The 1,223-nt window shown below is 46.3% G+C and overlaps 1 protein-coding gene across 1 annotated transcript; it reads right to left on the bottom strand.

The window, feature by feature from the left end:
* Window positions 1–669: 669 nt before the first annotated feature.
* Pmar_PMAR025800 (hypothetical protein) lies at window positions 670–1,215 on the bottom strand (the record flags this gene model as incomplete). Its single annotated transcript, XM_002778724.1, has 1 exon — window positions 670–1,215. The coding sequence occupies one exon, from the start codon at window positions 1,213–1,215 to the stop codon at window positions 670–672; it is 546 nt and encodes a 181-aa protein (XP_002778770.1).
* Window positions 1,216–1,223: the final 8 nt, after the last annotated feature.

The following is a 1,223-nucleotide window of genomic DNA, read 5'->3' as shown; positions in this document are numbered from 1 at the left end:
ACAGGACCACTAGTTGAGACCGTAGCAGTACTAGTCACAGCACCACTAAATGAAGCAGTAGTAGTGCTAGTCACAGGACCACTAGTTGAGACCGTAGTAGTACTAGTCACAGCACCACTAGTTGAGACCGTAGTAGTACTAGTCACAGCACCACTAAATAAAGCAGTAGTAGTGCTAGTCACAGGACCACTAGTTGAGGCAACAGTAGTGCTAGTCACAGGACCACTAGTTGAGGTAGTAGTAGTGCTAGTGACAGGACCACTAGTTGAGACAGTAGTAGTGCTAGTCACAGGACCACTAGTTGACGCAGTAGTAGTGCTAGTCGCAGGACCGTTAGTTGAAACCGTAGTAGTGCTAGTCACAGGACCACTAGTTGAAACAGTAGTAGTGCTAGTCACAGGACCACTAGTTGAGACAGTAGTAGTGCTAGTCACAGGACCACTAGTTGAAACCGTAGTAGTGCTAGTCACAGGACCACTAGTTGAGGCAACAATAGTAGTGCTAGTCACAGGACCACTAGTTGAAACAATAGTAGAGCTAGTCACAGGACCACTAGTTGAAACAGTATAGTGCTAGTCACAGGACCACTAGTTGGAACCGTAGTAGTGCTAGTCACAGGACCACTAGTTGAAACAGTATAGTGCTAGTCACAGGACCACTAGTTGGACACTAGTTGGAACCGTAGTAGTGCCCAGTAGCCTTTTCGGTAACATATAGAATATTTGAGTGTTGATAAAAGGTGACTCCAGTATACTCCTTGGAAGGATCCGCCTGAGCTATTATACGATAAGCATTGTTATTCTTCGGGTAAAAAACACCAACGTCACTCTCGCTGATGCCAAACACGAACATATCGTTGCCCGAAGCCTCGATATTAGAAATAGTCTTCTCGGCAACAGGTAGCCATTGGTTGCATTGGAGTCTCCAAAGCATACGGATACCATCATCACTAGAGTAACCAGCTAGGTACCATGCACCATAGTCAGTGAAACTGAAGGACTCGGTAGTTATTTGGCCCGCCGGGAGGAGGTTAGGGAACGTCGTCCTATCAGCAACGCAGAAGTCACCCGAACACTGGCCAGATGAAGAGGATGTAGTAGTGCTAGTGACAGGACCACTAGTTGAGACAGTAGTAGTGCTAGTCACAGGACCACTAGTTGAGACAGTAGACAGACGATAGTTAACGTAACTGAACAGTAAAGGGCATCTTGACATTGATAACT

The sequence above is a fragment of the Perkinsus marinus genome (assembly GCF_000006405.1).
Source record: "Perkinsus marinus ATCC 50983 genomic scaffold scf_1104296948296, whole genome shotgun sequence".
NCBI lineage: Eukaryota > Perkinsozoa > Perkinsida > Perkinsidae > Perkinsus > Perkinsus marinus.
The sequence above is the reverse complement of the archived record's forward strand: the minus strand, read 5'-3'. Positions and strand labels throughout refer to the sequence as shown.